We start from the raw sequence: 15,531 nt of genomic DNA, 5'->3' as shown, positions 1-15,531 counted from the left end.
CTGGGAGATGCTGGGAGCAGCCTTGGGCACAGAGCAGCGTGCAGCAGTGCCAGTAACCCAGCTTGCAGGCTCCGGTCCCATGGGCATAGGTATACAGACACACTGCTGACCCCACGGGACCATTGGCAGTGCCCAAATTTAATTGAGTGCTTAAACATCTGCAAAGGGGGGCAATGACAAGAACAACTCCTAAAATGAGGGGGTTTGCTCCCTGTTCCATGATGCTTCAGCTTGCTGGGCAAGGCTTTACTGGGAGGGATGTTTCTTCTCTGGCTATCCCCTGGTTTCTTCTGCAGCTGCTGATAGCCACCTGGGCTTGCTCATGCAGCCAGGGTCAGCCCTGGCTATTAATCTTCTGAAAAGCTTTACTCCCTCTTGTGTAAACACTGCCCCCTCCTTCCCTCAGCTCTTCCCGCACTGGGACTCATCTCATCCATGTCACTGCTGTTTCTGCAAACCCGCCCTCGGCGTTTCCCTTGCACCAAAAGGCCAGAGCGAACCTCCTCTACTCCCTTCCCCCACTTAAAAGAGAGAAATAACCCCCAAAATGGCTAGTTTGCAGAAAAGACACACATAGCCTTGGGAACCAGAGGGTTGGACATCAGCTTAGGCTGTGCTGATGGGGCTGTGCTGGCTTGGTGCTTCCCCAGGGGCTGGGTTTGCAGAGGGGCACAGGGAAGCGACCAGTTTGCAAACAGCATTCGGCCAGTCTCACCTGCTCCCTGGGAGCTTTTCTGATAGCCTGAGCACACATTTGTGGCCAGGGCCACAAATACTGGAGCGATTCTGCCTCGGGCATCATCAATGCTGCAGCTCACCTGAAGCCCTGACGTGGGACTCAGCAGATCTGTGGTCCCATCCTGGCTCTACATCAAATTTCCTGAGCGTTGTCCTGGGGCAATCACAAGCTACTGCTAGAAATGCAGCGGAAAATAACCAAGCCTGGGTTGCGATGTCCTAGACCAAACACGGTGTTGTGCTCAGCAGTCTAAGGGGATGCTGAAGCGTGGCAGGAGCTGGGCTGTGCTCAAACTTATGGCTGAACAGCCATTTTCAGTGTGCACCCCTTGCTACCCTGCCTGGTGAGCCTGGTGAGGGCACGTGTTTTTTGTAAACCCTCAGCTCCTGCAGTCAGTTCAATATGAGACTCCCAAATCTCAAAGAAATGCCTCATATTTCAAGCCACCAGGATCACAGAGGAGGCGAAGCATCCAAAAGCCCAGAAAGGCAAAGAAAAGACTCATCCACATTTATTACATACTTTGAATCTCTGAGTTTTAAACTAATCTGTGGGTCCCACATCCTAATTCCCATTCCCAGATGATGTGACTGCCCTGCATCCCAAAACCATCTGTGAAGCCACCTCCTCAGGCCGATGCTTACAATGTGGCTGCCCACCTTGGACCCCTGCCCAGGAGGCGATTCTCCTTGTGAATGCAAGGAAAGAAATACGAAAAAACCCAACAATCCTCATGCATGGCCAGCCTGCATCTGGTGCCAGCAGCTGTGCACCCTGGGAGGGCTGTGGCTCCCATGCAGCAGTAGAGTAGTCACAGGCGGGGAGCCAGAGTCATGCAAGTGCATGTGACTGGCTCAAAGGTGTGGGGGAATGTGAGGATCCAACCCAGAACTTAAGCCAGTGTCCTAATCTTTGGGTCTTCATGCCTTCCTCATCCAGCGATCTGTTCCTGATCCAGCTCCTGCTGATTCCTTTTGTATGGGGCTATGTACAAGCATAGGACAAGCAGCAACCGCATTTGAAACACATCTGGTCCAAATGGGCTATGGCCAGCTCTGGTGCAGAAGAATACCATGGACTTTTTGGTTTTGATGTGCTGCTTGTCTTATGCTCGCCTGTGTGCTGCCCCCCAGAGACCAGGCCGGCAGCGGGGTGCTCCTGCCGGAGACACGGAGCTGCTCCTTCTTCTTCTCCATCTCGCAGTGATGCCCCAAGAGACCCCCTTTGTACAAGGGTCCTCCTAAGCATGTGGCAAAAGCGTCTTTCTTGTAATGGTGGATAAGTGGGATTTGTAGCAGTCAGAGGAAAGAAGATGCAATACCTGAAGGGAGAGAAGGACAATATCACACTGAGGCTCTTTCAGGCCAGGTTTGGTTTTTTTTGCATATCTCATCCTTATTTTCCTTCTTGCCATGTTTCAGCTATGACTTTAAGCCATCCGGGACTTCGGAGCTGGAGGAGGATGAGGGGTTCAGTGACTGGTCCCAGAAGCTTGAGCAGCGCAAACAGAGGTGGGTAGGACACCGTGCCAGCAAAAGGACTGTCCCTGAGGAGGGGCAGGACGGGTCCCGCACTGCTGGGACGGATGCTCTCCGCCTGCCATTTGGGTTCAGGGACTGCCCCTGGCTTTGGGGATGTTTGGATTGAGCTTTGCACTCCAAGCAATGGCAGCCTGCCAGGACGCCTGGGTTTGGAGGAGTGACAACAGCGGATTTAAGCCACCTGAGCTGCTGCAGGGGCTGAAACGGCCTCTTAACATAATCCAGGCCAGCCTAAAAAGCTGTTCTAAGTTATTGCTGCTTCCTGGCTCATGGCAACACAGTGGGTGTTATGGACCCAGCCCACCTTGTGCTTGACTCCTCTTTAAGCAGGGGAAAACAGGCAGCAAAGAGTCTGAGAAGTGCTTGTGTGCGGCTGTTTAATCCCCATCTCCCATCATTCTCCTCTTGCTGAGCTGAACCAAACTCCTGCCTTAACCACTTCCTCTGGGCTTTGTCTACCTGCATGTGAACTCTGTGACTCGTCACTCTCAGCAGCCTGATTTTATAGGGAATTTTACCCTGTGATGACACAGCCTCTTCTTTACCCCTTGAGACTGAAAAAATGCCTGAGATTAATATTTACTGCTGAACAAATAACTAGAGCTTGCCTCTTTCTTACTTTTTTCCAAACACTGTAGCTAAACCACTCTGCAAGCTGTACCGTTGCAGCCCCAACCCCACAAGCATCACTCAAGCACCTCGCTGTGGCACTGATTATCACATCTGTGAGAGCAACTAGAAATCAGCCCCATCTGCTTTCCAGCATGCTGCTTCTTTTTCTGCCCCCCTTGCAAAGAGCTTGTCCAGAGAGAAAGGCTGCTACTATTCCCTTCTCGGCCTTCAAAAGAGAATTAGCTGGAAGGATTGCATTATTCTTTCCAGAAATTGCTCCTTGGGTTTTTATGTGATGCTTGTGTTTGTTCTGTAGCAGGGCAGGAGGGTGCTGAGCAGTGGAGGTGGCACCTGTGGCAGGTGAAGCCCATCAGAGAGGGGAGGTGCTTTAAAGGCAGCGGTTGTAGGGGGGCTTTTGGCTGGAGGCTGGCTGGGAGAGGCAGCTGAAGGGGTTCAGGTCCTGTGGGCTTCCTGGGAGTGGGCTTTTTTTTGCAAAAGCTGGCCTTGCTTCCTAGCAGGTGGCTGTGCCCTGTAAAGTCCCTTCAGTTGCTTTTCCCTTCCTCCTTGCTTACCCGCCTCACCCAAAGGACAGGCTTAGAGTGCGGTGTGAGCTCAGGTGGGCTGTGTGTGTGGCTGGGGTGCCCTGTGCAGGGACAAGCAGTGCTGGGACCAGGGTTTCCTAACTCCCCTCTCTCCTGCTTAACTGAATATGGAGCAAACCCTGTTTTTTCAGGTGAAAGATGTCTAGGTGGTGGCTATGACTGAGGTGATGGAGATAGTTGCTCTCCCTTGGATGGAGCTAAAACAGATTGTGCATCCCCTGAGGGCCTCGGTGCTAAGGCATGTTTTCTTTTTGGTTCTGGCTCCCCACTTTGTGGGAGGAGATCCACGCCCCTGTAGCTATCAGCTGCATGCAAGAGGGTGGGAGCTGGGTCAGACTAGCTGCCTCCCATACAAAAGTGCTGTGGTGGGAAAGGCATCCTATAGTCTGCATCGTATCTGCTGGCCTAAAGTTTTAATAGAAGCTTGCACTTTAGCTGGAGGTATTGCTGGTATTCTGCTTAAGAGAAACTAGTTGAGGATGTATCAGTAGCAAGCTAGCAAGCCAGCATACACATCAGCTTTTCCACTATGTGGTCAGTTGGGAGGGCTGGATGGTGGCTGTCCTTCCCAGCAGCAGAAAGTTATGTGGAAAAGCATAGCTTGACCTTTTTTCACATTTTGGTGCTGGCTGGTAAGGCAGAAATGGTGAATCAGCTGTGTGCTTTGGCAATTGCCTGCTAGCCAGCTCTCTAGTGTTGCTGTCACAAGCCAGATGATTTTCTAAGAAATGGGTGGGAGGAGAAAGCTATCATCTGGCTGGGGAAAGTAAGATGGCAATAACATCTTGGTGCACAGCTGTGAGCCAGTGAGAGCTTTGGGGTTATGTGCTCTCACCCACTCTGCGCCCAAAGGCATGGGCTGCTCTGCTTTACAAAGCCGATTGCTTAAACATACTCCTGGGTCTCCTGTCTGCAGCCTCAGAGACCTGGAGGAATCCTCTTGTACAAACCCCATTGTGGTTTTTTAAACCTGAGCCAAGGGGTGACCCTGGCTGCTTTGGGACTCCTTTGTTGGAGTTTTCGCTGGGCTGTGACATGAGTGGAGGTGTCATTTATTCTGGTGGGTAAAACTGGGGCACAGGGTGAGGTGTGGATATAGCATTGCCTGCAAAACACTGTGCCTTGCAAACAAAACCCAAACCCCGTGCGAGTGGCTGTGCAGCCTTGCCCTGCAGTTTAGTTTCAGCTAGGGAAAAGGGGGATTTTGGGAAGCGTGTTCATGTGTCATTGGTTGGATCCTCCTCCAGCAAGAGGCTCTGTTAACATGGAAGATGAGTTAAGGAAGAGGAAGTCTGTGTTTGGTGCTCTGCATTGAGTTAACGCTAGGATCAATGGGGGCAGTGGCACTGTGTCAGTGTTTGTGCACCAGGATCACAGAGCACGCTAACTGTGCTGGGGTTTTGGCTGTAGCAGAGCAGAGGTGAGCCAGCACCACATCATGGTGGTAGTGTCCTCTCTGCCTGGGATCCAAGCAAAGGCCAGGACCCAGTGTTCAGGTCTGTCTGATCTCCACTTTCCTGCAGGTCTTGCCCGCAATGAGGCTAGAAAGGTGCAGATACCTTCAGCTCTGCCGCAACTCTTAGTTGAGCTGTGTCTTGGGTATTCAAAGTGTGGGAGTGTGATGTGACTGCTGTTAACATCTGGGTGCCTGGAACTGGATGGGACCGTGGAAGTGGCTGTGAGCTGTGGTGTAAAACACCCAGCAAGTTCTAGACTTTGGGGAGTGATAAAATTTGACTTCTAGAGGTCTGAGGCACCTGATGGTGTATGTAGGCTCATAACAATGTGTTTTGCTTCTTTGACCTCTCTCCTCCACCTCTAGGTCTCCACGACCGTCATATGAAGAAGAGGACAGTGGTGTGAGAGAAGCTGAAGTCAAACTGGAGCACATCCAGCTGGATCGGGAAAGCCTGGAGGAGATCCAGGAGGAGAATGTGGTTACTGGGGAGGAAGAGAGGCTGTGCCAAGAGCAAGAACGGGTCCAAGAGCAGGATGAAGAGGAGAGAGCCGAGCAAGAGGTGGGATCAGGAGGAGCTGACCTCCCCACAGGGCTAGTGGGAGAGCTGGAGCTGGGAGCTGCTCTCCAAGAACTCAGCTCACCATTGCTGCTTACACTGCTGGGTGTTGAGCCCCCATAGACAAGCTGTCATGACATAACCTGGGGCTGGTGCCACTCTTGCCTATGGTCCTTCCTGGGGTCACTGCAGGCAGCCTCTGCCCTCTTGTGAGGGTGGTGTGCTTGTTCCCAGAGCTTGTGGTGGTTTAGTCATGTTCTTACAATACCAAGAAGGAAAGTGCTACTATTTCTCCTGTGGTTTTGTGGGCAGCGAGTAGCTCTTCAGAAGAACTCAAATCTAAATTTTACTGCTTGTTTTTTCTCTCCTCAGCCTTTATCACTACTTTGGAGTACTTTGGCTTGATGTATCTCTAAATCTTGCATTGTTCCTTGCTGATGTTTTCTTTCTTTCCTCTTCTGATGAGGTGTAATTCCTGGTAAACAAGAGAGACAAAGCTGGAACTTGAGTGGTGTGGAAGTCCGTTAGGGTGGCTGAGCTGCAAATATCTTATGTTGTACATGGATTTTGACTTGCTGAGGCTAGTATGCTTTTTGAATTTGAACTGTGTATCTGACTCTTTCTAGCCCTTTATTCTAAAGGCAGCTGCTCTCTCTCCTTGTGGCCTCTAAATGAGAAATTCACATTTTCCTCTTTCAATAGTGGTAAAAAAATCTTTAACTGATGCAAGGATCCCTTTCCATATCATTTTGGAAACTTGAACCTGCAAAATTTCTCAGGTTCCCCCCCCCCCCCCCCCCCCCCCCCCCCCCCCCCAAGTAACACATTCTTCCTGGATGTTTGAAAATTAGATGATGTGAACTGAAAGCTTCTGTGCTCATGTACGTTTTTAGTTTAAAGCAGGAAGCCTAGGAGACAGGAGAAAAATCACTTTTGTTGCATAGTAAGCACTTTGACCAGCTCACTTCCTGGCTTGTTCATTTTCTGCACTCAGGAAAAGAAGAGAAGGAGAAATGAAGAAGAAGAAGAAACACCAGAAAAACGCCAGAAGGCCCCAAGCCCTGCCAGCCTGGAAGAGGAGGAGCTGTGCTCTGACCAGACCGCAGTGTGCACCATGAAGGTTTGTGTTCCTGGGGCCCCTTTGGAGGTGATGGCAGCTATCGCAATAGAGCACCTAATTAATGATGTAGAAAGATGACCCAGGGCTTGCAGTAACTTAGGGTGTGAATCCTGTTATCCCACTCCTGCTGCAGGCTGGGACAAGTCACTTGATCTGTTTCCTTTGTCTTCCTTTGTTGTCAGCCTCCTCTCCTGCTTTGCCTGCTTGAGCTGTTGGAGGCTGTAACTGTCTCTGTCTGTGTATATTTTGCCAATCACCATACATGTCTAAAGTTCACTGAGGACTCCAGGGAATATTGTAATACTGAGAAAGATGTCTGTGCTTTAAACTTGTGAATTTGGTCAAAGATGACACATGAACTTAATTAGAAAATGAAATTTCCCTTCCCCAAAACTCCCCCAAAACTTGAAGCACTGGAATTTCCCTATCTTACTTAGAATAAAAGTATGACTTAAGTTTTTTAAACAAACTGGGATTCCTGATCTGTGAAGCATTGTGTCCTTCCCAATCGCATCTGTCTGCATTCATGCTCTTGCGAAACTTCCATTTTTAACACCACCTGAATTGCTTCTCATGACTTCTGTTGCATTTGCTATGAATCCTCAGTTCTATGCATGTCCTCTTAAAAACAATAGCTACAGATAAGTGGTTTCTGTAGCAAACGGCTTTTTGTCTTTGTAAGCCCTAAGCTTGTTGATTATAGCAATGAGGGAAATGATGAGGAGCCTGGGTAGCCTGTTAATCTGGTATTATCTTTGCTTTTTTGCATTTATATCTGTGCTATTTGATGCTTAGTCAATATTTCCTGGATGGGGGAGGACTGTATGAGCACTTCCTCTTGCACCAGTAAATAGATTGTAAGAGAAAGGTTTCATCATCTACAAGCATCAGATTCTTGCTTTTTATGGAGAAGCCTTTTAAAAATCAAATAGAGAGGGGAGAAAGGGTGGGTTTGGATGGAGGCCATGTCCTAACGTTAGATCTGAAGAGTGGGGTGAGGGTGGCCAAAGCATATCCCTGGAGTGGGACCAGTGGGGAAATGTGGGAAACGCTTCCAGTGTCTTTTATGTGCTGAAACTCTCGTTGTTACAACCCCAAAACACACATAGCTTCCTGACCTGAGCTTAACTGCTGCTGTTAGGATTAGCCCAGGGAAAGGTTTAGAAATATAGTCTCTGTGTTTTACAATGGTGATGTCAGAGCTCACCAATACACAAACCCAAATGTAAAGCTGTTCAGGAAAAATATGAGCTTGGGATCTTTCCAAAGGAAGGAGGCTCTTTACACCCCAGCTAGCAGGGCTTTATGTGAACACTAAGAATTAAACACATTGACCACCAAGAAGGTGTTTTGGCGTGGGATCACTCAGCAGACACACTGTTTGCAGTGGAAAGACGAGAGCATCTGCAGTGGGTGGTGAGCTCCCCTGCAGCTGTGGCTGGTAGAGGCCTGGTACACATCTGGGGCAGGCAGATGTTGGGATGCAGTGTGATGGGGTGTTTGGAATTCACAGGGCTAGTGTGGCCTGGGGGCTGCAATAGATGTATGGTGGCAGGGGGGAAGCCTTGTACAAGCCCCTTTTTTGTCCCAGGCTGCTTGTGAGCTCTGAGTTTTGAGGTTGGCTGAGTGAGAAACTGTGGTTTCTTCTGGCCTTTAGAAAGTGTTTTGGGCCAGAGAAATGCACGATTCTCACTGCAGACAATTGCCATACAGGGCAGAGGGAGGTGGTCTCCAAATAGCTTAGGAAAAGTTTGTTCCCACCTAGACTGTCATGCTGAGACCTACTGTCACCTACAGTTTGTTTCTAGGCCCCTCTGTGTTTTAACTTGATGCTCTTTCATGACCTTTTGGAAGCACCTGTGGGTGGTTTGCACCTGCACAGCATCTCTCTTGCAGGGTTGGCAAGATTTTTTCCTATTGATATCTTATCTGCTTGTGGTTGAGAAGCTGAGACATGGGCAGGGATCTACCTGATTCCCCTTTCGGGTGCTCTAATGCCCCATGAGGTGCCAGCCTGCCCATCAATGTCCCAGAGGGATGGGTAACCCAATCTCTGAATCTCTCTCATGGCTCAGGCAAGCATCAGTTCCTCCAACACTGAGCAAAGGAGCAAGCTGGCAGGAGCCGGACAGCCTGCTCAGCAGAAATTGCTGGCTGGAGGGATCTCTGTCACGCTGCTGTGTTGGGACTCCGCAGAGTGACTCTCCCTAGTGTATCTCTATTAGTTAGGGTTGCACTGTTTGGTGGTGGTTGTGCTCTTCTCTAATGGGCTTTGTCCTCTTGGGCACAGCTGTTAAATGTGTCCTCTCTGTGATGCCGTCTTGTCTTCTGCTTAGCTAAAATTTAGCACCAGCATCTTGAAAGTGTCTTAAAATGAGCACTTAGTGCTGCTTTTTATCTACTAAGTTGGTAGGTGATGTTTCCCATGGCACAGGCAGCAGTATATGGGGAGAGAAGGCTCCTTGTTACTTGGTTGCTGTTTCTTGGCTCTGTGGGAGCTGCTGTTAAGAAATAGCCTCCCCTTTGACTTGAAAGTGATTTTTCTCTCTGTGACCCTGTTTTCTGGGGCACAGAAGAGCTGTGAGGTTTAGCAACTTTTCAGCTTTCCTTTATTCAGTGGTTGTGAAGTGTTTGCTTGTCTTCCTGTCTTGGCCAAAGAGTTCTTGCGCAGGAGCCTCTCGTGCAAAACTGTCTTTCATGATGGCTTGACCTGAAGGGCTGCCTTGCGAGTGGCTCCATGTGCTGACTTGCCCTGTCTGTGTGCTTCTCTGGTGTGGATAAGTTGTGATGTAACTCATGCCTGTGCTCCTCTTGTGCTTCGCTCCTCTTTTGCAGATGTGGCTGGCAGTGCCTCTAGTCTTCCACCTTGTCTTTCCATGCTTGTCACTTTCTCTCTTGTGTCTGGCTGGGAAACCAAGTGTCTGAGAAATTTTCCCTGCTCAAGGACCAGGTATCTGGTCTTGGTCGCTGTTTCAGCTGACAGTCAAGCTGTGTGTTGTTGGTTTGCCCCTGAAACTGGTTGGGCTGCTAGTGTGCACTGGTGCTTTTGGTTGGGATTCTGCTCACCTGTCTTGGAAAGGAGAAGGAAAAGGGATGCTCAGTGTTGGAACATGGGACTGAGTGAGGCATTTCTAACCAAAATCTGGGTGAGGGAGCAGGAAAGAGAAATGTTTGAGCTATGGTCAGCCAAGGTGACCTACGTCCATCTGGGGTCCATGGAGAAAAGTAATACCTTTGTCTTCTCTCTCCTACTTTAGATCACGGACAGAACCGAGTCACTGAACCGCTCAATAAAGAAAAGGTATCTCTAGGGTTGATGTGGGCATTGGGGTAAAGCAGAGTCCCTTCCTCCAAACAGAGGATGCCAGAGGATCCTCCTGTGTGTATGGGCAGGAGTGACAGGCTGCCTGTGGCCCTCAGAGTCCTTCCTTCTGCCTGAGGTACTGGGGGTCACCTTAATCTTCCTCCTCTTCTCAGCAACAGCATAAAGAAGACCCAGCCTCCCCTCCCTGTGTCGAAGATTGATGACAGGCTGGAGCAGTACACACAGGCTATTGAGGTGGGCTGCTCTGTGTGTCTCTGTCCCCACCCTGCAAGGAGCCCCCTTTGCTGGGTGTTGCTCTCCCATCATGCGTCTTAGCCTCACCATCTGGGAGGCAACAACTGAATCATCTCCCCTTGAATGGGAGCAACCCTTTATCCTGTCTCTATCTCCCTTCACAGCGTAAAGTAGGTTTCTTTAGCAAGCTGCCCCATCCTTGTTTCCTCATGTTTCTTGCTTAAAGGGTGGGAGCATCTGGCAGGAACTAGCAAGACCCTACAAGTCTCCTTTTACAAACCCTCATCCCTGAGGACCTCCAATTACAGGGGCGGGGGGGGGGGGGGGAAAGCAGCACACTTTCCCTGAAAGTGATCTTTCTCCATTTCTTTTCCAGACATCCACAAAGGCTCCAAAACCTGTCCGGCAGCCCTCTCTTGACCTTCCCACCACGAGCATGATGGTAGCCAGCACGAAAAGCCTCTGGGAGACTGGAGAGGTTGCAGCTCAGTCTGCCGTAAAGTCCTCACCCTGTAAGGTATGGCTCTTGCAGGACTTGCCGTGCTTGTGCGAGAGAAGAGGAGCTGGCCTCTGGGCACAACTTGCATTACACTTGCATTAGCCTGTTGGCATGACTCACTGGTGATGCCCAGCTCTAAAGGCATCTCCATCAGCATGCAAGGCCTTGTACCTCAGAGCTTTGCTTCATCTGTGGTAGGGTCCTGAATTGTACCTTGGTGGTACAGCTAGGAAAGCCTCTGTGATGCTAGTTGAGGCTCTGCTTTGAAATGGGAATAGATTCAGCTGGTGTGGAAAATGTGTATGTCTTCTGCAGGGGCTAGGACTGAGCTCCAGTTGTTGAGCACAAAGTTGGATCTAGTACCAAGATGATAAATCTTGTAAAATCGGAAAATGCAGAGAATGTTATATATTGCTCTCAATTTCACTTTCTGGTCATTGTGAGCAAGGCTGTAACATATGGGTTGCAAATCTGTGTTTATGTGAGCAAAATTTCTTCCACATAAAAAAAGCCTTGATGTTAACATGTCTTAAATAGTTAACAAACTTAAGAAAATAAATATCTTGGATCTCTGATCCAGGCTCTTCTTGAAAAGAGTGAGAGAGAGGAAAACATAGGATATACTGGGAGTAGGAAGAAGTTTTCACAGTCATGGGTTTTAGCTGCAGCTGTCATAGGTCAGATGATGACATATTATAAATAAAAAAAAGGAGATCAGATGTGTGGGTTTGAAAGGGATGTGAACAAAGGCATGTTCAGCGGTGTTAGAAGTGAAGGGTAATGAGAACATCATCTTCTCAGGATATTGTGGCTGGAGACATCGTGAGTAAAAGAAGCCTTTGGGAACAGAAGGGCAATCCCAAACCTGAGGCCAACATCAAGGTGAGTTAGTATCTGTGCAAGTACGAAAGCACTTGCTCTGCTGTGAAAAAGAAGAGCTCTTAGCTGGGTTGGAAGAATTGAGAAGGTGATGTTCTGCAGGGACAAGGGCCGCCTGTATCTATCAATGCAATTGCATACCTAAGAGGTCTTCCTAACAGTAAGCTGCTATTGCTTCAGCCCTAGTAAAAATGGGGGCAAAATTCATTTTATAACCAGTAATACTGAAGGGTCTCTTGAATAGCATGTTGTTCTCAGGCCATGGGTCGGGAGCCCCAGCCTTCTAGGCTAAAATTGAACTGCAAATGTTTAGCTACTTTGCTCTTGTTATGCTTTTTAAGCTTGAGAGTAAAGAAAACATACAAAATTAAGTGGAACTGAACCTAAGATAGCGTCAATACTTGGGATTTTCTGCCTACTGGTATGTTTGTGGGAATGCCTATTAAAATACAGCAAGCAGCTGCTGCTCGAACTGTCCAGGCTGGAAGAGGAAGGCCAAAGTATCTTGTCTGTTCCTGGATCAGTACTACTGCCACTATGTGGTAAATAGAAACTGGGTCTTGCCATGGGTGAAACCAACTCCACCTTGGGGTGCTGGGGCTCTTAGACAAGCCCTCCCTTGTGATGCCTGGCACTGCATCTTCCCTTTCCTATTACACATCCCATGCTCGATGCGTTACCTTACACTTATAGAAAGTGGTGGCCAGGCTGCACAAATCATTTACGTGGAAGGGGCAAGGAGGGAGTACAGAGTAGGCTGTCTCCAAACTCTTTGGGATTAGACAACCGTATCACATGCTCCTCTGGCTTCAGTTATTTGATCTTGACTGCCTATTTGAAGGAGAAAAATGCTGACTTTGGCTCTTTCTTTCTCTCCTGTTCAGTCCACTCCTTCTGGCAAAAAGTATAAATTTGTTGCAACAGGCCATGGCCAGTACAAGAAGGTGTTGATAGATGAAGCTGCAGAGCAATAGCATGCCTGGAGAACTCATTAACCAGGTAGGTGGGGTATAACCTTGCACTGTGTAACAAACTCCTGACGCTGTTCTGGCAGGATGTTGGGATTATTTCTGCCAGCCCCACTTTGGGTGAGTTGGAAGGTACTGTATGGTAACAGCTGGAGTCTTGCTTCTGGGCAGCGCCTGGCTTTCTGAGTTGGAAGGGAGTGGGTACGCAGTGGGGGTTTGTTTTGGTCTTTGACTTTCTGATGCTGCTAGGAAGCTGGTTACCTGTGCAAGTTTAATCTGCAGGTTAAGTCCCTTAGCTACTGCTGTTTGGGTGAAGATGCATTTGCTAGTTCAAAGGAAGAGTCTATCTGCTGTTTTTTCTAATGCTCTCTTACGTTGCAAGGAGAAGTAGATAGCTGGAGACCATTCTGGCTGAGGATGGGAGCTCATGTACTCCTGAAATTCAGATGCTTCTGGGGTCTAACTCCCCAATTTACTGAATTAATCGGGGGAAAAACTTTTAATGATTTCAGTAACCTCTTGGAACCAGTCCATAGTAGGGCTGTGGTAGGGAGGACATGAACATCTGCTGTGCTGGGTAGGCTAACAGAGCAGAAAGGACCGTCCTCTGACATGTAGCAAGGGGGATGGCAGAACTGGATTGCTGTCTCTGTGCACTCTTGAAATGGTCTTTGAATCTCATGCTCGTATTGTGTTTATGTTAATAGATATCCTGGTGTTATCTTGAGTGGATGATAGTAGAGGGTTGCGGCAGTAAAGGGGAATGGCATAGAGGGAGGTGATAACTGGCTGGATCCAACTGGGCAGCATCTGGCACTGTGAAAGGAGAGGAAGTTGTCGGGGTGAAAACAAGCTCATTCTCTTTTTTTCCTACTATAAAAAAAAGCAGCTTTATTTCATAGCCAAACTTAGAAATAGCTCTGCTACAAAACACCTTTTGGTTCTGAATTCTTCTGGGGGCTGTGTTCTTCCCCCCCCCCCCCCTCAAGGAGCTAGCTTCTGAGCGTAGCATATTGTTTTGTTTGGGTTTTTTTCTACTCCTTTTGTGGTGCTCATTTAGACGAAAAGCTCTCTTGAATGCCACTTTCAGATGGGCAGCAGTACAAACCCAAGCCTGCCCAAAGCTATGTTTTTAGATGTAAAGAAGAAGGAGCCCACCGGACTTGTATTCTCAACTTCTCTGCATGTGGCTTTCAGAAACCTATGTTAAGGTCTCCTCTTTGATAAGTCCTCTTCTTCCTGAAGTCTGTTTTGATACACCAGGTGGGATCCTACTGAGCTTCAATTCTTTATAGCAAACAGGTTTTGCTAGGTTGTCAGCAGGTTTTGTTTGCCCTACCTGAGCTTCTGCAAGCAGAAAGTGCCCTCAGCTCTGATCTCTTTCTAGCATCCTTTCTTGAAAGGCCTGTGATCATCATGGGATGTCCTCTAGGATCCACCCAGTACTTCAAACAACCACTGCACAGCACTGTTGCCCTATGGGCTCATTCACAAGGAAGGTTTTTTGACTGTGAACAGCAAAATGACTGCCATAGCTTGGAGGATCTTGACTTGTTTCTGTTATTGGGGTTTTTAGTTGGCTGTTTTGTATGCTGAGAGGTCCCTGCTCCCCATCTCCTCTCCACCCCCCAACTATGTTCATCCTTTTTCCCTTCTGCCGGATCCTTTCATGGTTGCCTTTTTGCTCCCAAAGCCCTCTGGCTTACCCCCATGTCACTTGCTCAACACCACTTTATCAGCTTTCTAGTCGCTTGAGTACAGATACAGGTTTTTTGTCCTTCCTGAGCTGCAGGACCTCTGAGCAGGCTGCAGAGCAAGAGGGTTTCTGTAAGTGGCAATTTGGGCTCTTAACAACAGCCTGAGGCTGTTTGACATTGAAAAATAACAAAACTCTGTGTCCAGCTGCATTCCCATTCCCTCGCTCGACATGGCTGCTCACACTAGGACATGCTGCAATGGCTCCCAACACAGAACCGCTGGTGGAAATCTCCCCTTGCCTCCAGGCATCTGTTCTCTCCTCTGCAATGCTCTCATGCCAGGGTCTGTCTCTGCAGGACTCACCGTGCCTGCTGCATGCTTCTGCCCTTTGCTCTTGGGGCAGAAGGGCTAAACCATGCAGCTAGACCTGCCTTCTGCTTCCCTCTGTGGGCATTGCCCTGTCCACTGGTGATCCTCCATCCCTGTGCAGTGAGGCTGGGTTGTGGATGCAGCCTGGTGGGAAGCCCAGCAGATGCAAGACACAAGCCTTTCCTCAGGGCCGTGTGTGAGAGTCGCTGGTTTGTTCTGGGTGGTCATCCTTGTGCAGGACAAAGTGGATTAAAGCACAATTGCTTCTGAAACTATCTTCTCTGGCCAGATTAATTTAGTATCCCAAGTGTAATCAATATTGGCTGTTCTGCTTCACATTAATGCTGTGGATCTTGTGAATGCAGATTCTTGTGCATAGGCATCCAACTATCTGTGCTACAGTAAGATGCCACTTTATTGCTGTATGGTAAGGTCATCTTTGTCTGCATTAGGCATTCTACATGTTTTAAGCTGCACTCTTTTTGATTTTTGTGTTGCTGTGTGGATCTTTCTGTATAGCCTTCTCTTGCAGCATGTTGAATTATCCTGCAAAGACTTACCTGGGATCCACTTGTGATTACTCATGCATTTCCAACCTACCTCTTTTCAGCTTTTTCCTGGAAAACTGGAGGGATGGAGAAATCCAAACTTTAAGTACTTGGATTATTCTTCCTTCTCATTTTTTTTCCCTTGGAATAGGGAAGGGGTTACCAAACAAAGGATAAGACCAGCAAAGTGAAAACTTCAGTGATGGTTTGATTATAACTGAGCTCTTCTGATAGCATCATTGAAAAATTAAAAGACTTCAAAAAGGCAAAAGGGGCTCTTGGTTTTGTTTCTAAGTCTGTTTGCAGTTTGGCTTGGGGAAACTGGTCAGCTCCATATCCTCTGCACATGAAGAGAATGTAGAGCTGTGTATTGAGTTTCCTA

At 48.4% G+C, this 15,531-nt stretch overlaps 1 protein-coding gene across 2 annotated transcripts in view; it reads left to right on the top strand.

Moving 5' to 3' along the window:
• Window positions 1-15,531, top strand: part of LSP1 (lymphocyte specific protein 1) — a 50,790-nt gene that overhangs the window by 27,568 nt on the left and 7,691 nt on the right. For both annotated transcript variants that reach the window (XM_054827490.1, XM_054827491.1), the window contains exons 3-10: window positions 2,161-2,250; window positions 5,317-5,512; window positions 6,504-6,629; window positions 9,887-9,930; window positions 10,107-10,188; window positions 10,565-10,705; window positions 11,489-11,569; window positions 12,451-12,565. In XM_054827490.1, coding sequence (XP_054683465.1) covers window positions 2,161-2,250; window positions 5,317-5,512; window positions 6,504-6,629; window positions 9,887-9,930; window positions 10,107-10,188; window positions 10,565-10,705; window positions 11,489-11,569; window positions 12,451-12,540 — 850 coding nt within the window. In that variant the 3' untranslated portion in view covers window positions 12,541-12,565. The remainder of the gene's footprint in view (window positions 1-2,160; window positions 2,251-5,316; window positions 5,513-6,503; window positions 6,630-9,886; window positions 9,931-10,106; window positions 10,189-10,564; window positions 10,706-11,488; window positions 11,570-12,450; window positions 12,566-15,531) is intronic.

Source organism: Grus americana, chromosome 5 (assembly GCF_028858705.1).
Source record: "Grus americana isolate bGruAme1 chromosome 5, bGruAme1.mat, whole genome shotgun sequence".
NCBI lineage: Eukaryota > Metazoa > Chordata > Aves > Gruiformes > Gruidae > Grus > Grus americana.
The sequence above is the reverse complement of the archived record's forward strand: the minus strand, read 5'-3'. Positions and strand labels throughout refer to the sequence as shown.